Source organism: Haliaeetus albicilla, chromosome 9 (genome assembly GCF_947461875.1).
Source record: "Haliaeetus albicilla chromosome 9, bHalAlb1.1, whole genome shotgun sequence".
NCBI classification, from domain to species: Eukaryota; Metazoa; Chordata; class Aves; order Accipitriformes; family Accipitridae; genus Haliaeetus; species Haliaeetus albicilla.
The window spans coordinates 25,424,668-25,428,784 of NC_091491.1; the positions used below are offsets into that span (position 1 = coordinate 25,424,668).

The window sequence follows — 4,117 nt, forward strand, 5'->3', positions numbered from 1 at the left end:
ATTTTTTTTTACGCTTATGTTCCTGATAGTGTTTAAGTAGGATCAATCCTGCTGACTGTACAGTCCAAGCTTCCACTTATTTTTGTGTGGGAGCTGCAGCAAAGAACCCTTTGAAGATTGGTTACTAGTATTAATATTTTTCACTTATCTTTCCAAGGAGCAGGTTTTGCTGCATTTGGACAGGCAAAGCCTGTAGTAACTCCTTTTGGACAAGTTGCAGCTGTTGGAGTATCTAGTAACCCTTTTATGGTAAGTGAGTTGTTGCATGATATTAACTTCTGTGTGTCTGAAGAGGCATAATCTCTAACAATTTAGAGACACACAAAGATTTTTATTTTTTTTTCTTCAAATAAGGGAAGGCAGCATCTGAATCTCCTAAATGCAATTCAGTATTACGGTGACATGGCATTTGTAAGGTTGTTCAAATCAAAACAGGGGTACTTGTATACCATGCTCTTATAGTAGTGTAATTTCAGAGAACCATAGGGAAAAAAAAAAGACTGCAACATAAAGACAGAAATATTTCCTAATAGGTTGTTTTCTTTTTTATATATCCTGCATTTATGATTTACAGTATGGGGAAAAAAAATCTTAAAAGATTTGTCTTATTTTTCTTTGTTTTCCCCCAGGCTGGTGCACCAACAGGACAATTTCCAACAGGAAGCTCATCAACCAATCCTTTCTTATAGCCTTATAGACACTTTACCCAAAAGAACTCTTATGTGGTCACATAACATCTCTGCGCCTCTTGCACTGTTGTCTTGTTTCACTGATATTAGCTTTAAACACAAAAAGAAGTAAAAATAAAAGCCTGCATTGTGTACCTTTTAAAAAATTAAAAAAAAAAATTAATACACAAAACCCAAGAAAGTCAACCCCCCCACCAGATAATAACGTGCAAAACAGAGGGCTGTGGTAACATCCTTGAACCTGTGAACTGGCAGGTAAAAAGTAGCGGTATCATGTATATTAAAATTGGCTAATAAGTTATTGCAGATACCACATTCATTATGCTGCAGTACTGTACATATTTTTCTTAGAAAATAGCTATTTGTGCATATCAGTATTTGTAACTTTAACACATTGTTATGTGAAAAATGTTACTGGGAAATAGATCAGCCACTTTAAGGTGCTGTTGTATCTCTTGGAATGAATGAGCTACATCATTTTAACCATTGGTATTGGAAGTCATGAAGTTAAATTGAAGGTTTGTTCATTTCTCAAAATGTTTTCCTTTCCTAAGAGCTCTTCTATTTATACATGCCTAAATCTCTAATGGTAGAGGGATACCTGTCTGCATAATAAAGCTGATCATGTTTTGCTACAGTTTGCAGGTGAAAAAAATAAATATTAGAAAAGAAACCAATTGTGTAGCATTATTTCTGTGCAGTAACATTTTATTGGGTTAAAATGTACATATTGTGAGTCTCATACATAGATGAGTTATCAAAAGCAATATGCTTAAAGGTGAGTTTAAGCTTAACATTTTCATGTGCCTCACTTGGATATGTTTCTTCATGTCCTTGTGATTAAGCTTGCTGTTCTAGCTCAAGTGAAGTGATCTATTGAACAAGAAAATGTTAAGTGAACTTGGATTATTTTGGCAGAGTAGCTGTGTAATGAAGGACACTGGAAGCATGGAGGAGGGTAGTTAGTTGAGAAATGGTTAGCTGCAAAAGACCTGTAATTGTGGATAGCTAATGACTGTCTTAGAACAAGACTTAGTTGTGATCAGAACAGCATGTGTAATAGCAGGCCAAGGTACCACAGATGTAATAGCACTCTTTTTATTAAAATTGATATATATTAGACCTCCTGTGGAATATTAAAGTAACTGATTTTTTTTTTTAGTTACTGGGATGTTTCCTGCCATACTAGAATGGAATTTGTACAGGGGGAAAAACGTCTGGCTTGTCTAGTCTGTAATAGTAAGAAGGTTCAAGAAAAATGTAACTCTGAATCAGTAGTTGGTGATGGTGATTTAAACACAGAGATAACTTGGCTTAAGTTCAAGTGTAATACTGGAAATAGGCAGATAATGTAAATATATCATGAATACATAAACTGCAACCTTAAAAAAACGTTTCTGACCAGCTGGAGAATAAAATTCTAAAAGCTTTCAAGATAACAGGAATAAATAATGTCAGATTGATTTTTGAGAAAAGGATGTGCAAGCCCATTTTGAGACAAATGTGAAAATTCTTGAATGTAAGATGTTTCACTTGTAACATTCAGGTAGTCAATTACATCTGCTTATTTCTAGGGGAGCTGAAAGACTTGACCGCTGCTTGTAAAAACCGTCTTATGCCAGTGCTTTTGACTTCCATTGCCTGCCTATATGAGGGTAGTAATTTCTGTATCTTCTTTTTTTTGAGCTTTGGAGATCTCAAAGCAGGGGACGTGCAGCTTATACAAGCTGTTTATAGTGGCATTCCCTACTTAAATGTCTGGGTTTGTCCTGTTGGCATATTTAAAGTTAAAACAGACTTGAAGTCTGTCTTTTCTTTCTGATGGAGACTGCTGGATAGACTATGGTGTATAGTTTAATTCCTAAGATTCTCTGGGAAGTCATTAAACAAATCCCCAGCAATTGAGGGTTTCCAAGATGTTAGTGATGCCCTTGTGCTCACCACTGTTTTCTAGCATAGTATAAATGGCTGGAGTTTTTCCCTGTTGTTGACCTCACGTGTTTTGGAATAGTAACACACAAATGCAGTAGGGAGTGGGGAACTGCAAGGGTTCAGAAGGAATTGTGGAACACTTAAATAGGCTTATTGCAGGGAACTGGACCAAATCAACCAGATGTCTCATCAAGGAGATGAACAGCCTTGTGGAAGGGGAACAATCCTGTGCTCTCCACCTAAATTGATGTAAATTAAGCTTTGGACAAGGGCTAATGAGATCAGAATCTATTGAAATTGTTCTGATCCAAGTGAAGCTGATTACTGCTAAGAGATGCTGAAATTCATTTAAGTATGCAAGGCATGCAGCTTTAGATTATGTTGCAGAAATAGTGGAATACCTTGTTTTTCATAACTAGTTTGAATGCAGATTAAAGATTGGCAACTTATACTGTACACAACTGCATCTGTTTAGTGTATGTTCACTAATTTTAAGTTTGTCAAACTCCAGACAAGTAGCTGAAGATCTTGTATTGTTTTGAGTCTCCTTTACATTGAGCAGAAACTGACACCATAGCTGTCTTGTTGATTGGATTTTTAAAATAGCTATATTTACAAAATCAATTCTTCACCCATGATTGTAAATGTTTTTGTCTTAGAAATGTCTGCAGTTGTTCACGCAATTGCTCACGCAACTAGCATAGTTGTCAAAAAAGCTATACTTCCACTAGCTTTTCAAAATCCTCTTCTGCTTTAGCATCAAAGCACTTCACTTGATGATAACTTTAGCTCTCTTATACCAAAAATTAATTTGGAGACCTTCTAGATTAATACTTTTAATCCTAATATGTCAGCTCTTACATGTGTATGAAGATGCTGTAAGTAGTACATCCTGAGCTCTACAAGGCAGACGTGATGCCCAGGTACTGCAGCTCAAAGTTATTTAATGGCTGTAAAATCCCAAGCACTGTGTTGAAAGAAATGCTGAGGCAAGAAATTAATTTGAAAAGGACCAAATTTAGTTGGAATTCCTGAAAGAGAACTATAAATATGGTGCAAGTATTCTGCTCTCTTGAAGGGAAAACTTAACTGGGGCATAAAGGCAAGTTCAAGCAGCTTTTAAAGGTATGTTTTTAAAGGAATTAGTGATTTTTTACTTTCTTGTGAGCTGAGTTGGGGGAAACATCAGTTACTTAGGACTCCTGGCAAATCTGTAAGTTGTGTGGTAAAGGAACACAATGGAATTTGCTGCTATCTGATACAGTTGACTCCAAAGTGGACATTATTGAACACACTTGAAAGAACTTAGCTTTAGTTATATCTGAAGTTTTAGTTGTGTTATTTCAGTAAGACTGCCTTGTATAGAAATTGAAGTGTCTCCCCATGACTTAAGAAGTTTAGGAGTTTTTTTGCTTCCAAAGATAAGTGTGTGTGTGGGTCACGGTAGTTGTCAGACATAATTAATGCATATGCTTATCAAGACAGACACTCAAAGG

The 4,117-nt window shown here is 35.9% G+C and overlaps 1 protein-coding gene across 9 annotated transcripts in view; it reads left to right on the forward strand.

Annotated features, from left to right (window-relative positions):
- The window catches only part of AGFG1 (ArfGAP with FG repeats 1), a 38,467-nt gene extending 37,101 nt beyond the window's left edge, over window positions 1–1,366 (forward strand). For all 9 annotated transcript variants that reach the window (XM_069792165.1, XM_069792159.1, XM_069792160.1 and 6 more), the window contains 2 exons: window positions 158–249; window positions 630–1,366. In XM_069792165.1, the coding sequence (XP_069648266.1) occupies window positions 158–249; window positions 630–689 (152 nt within the window). In that variant the 3' untranslated portion in view covers window positions 690–1,366. The remainder of the gene's footprint in view (window positions 1–157; window positions 250–629) is intronic.
- Window positions 1,367–4,117: the final 2,751 nt, after the last annotated feature.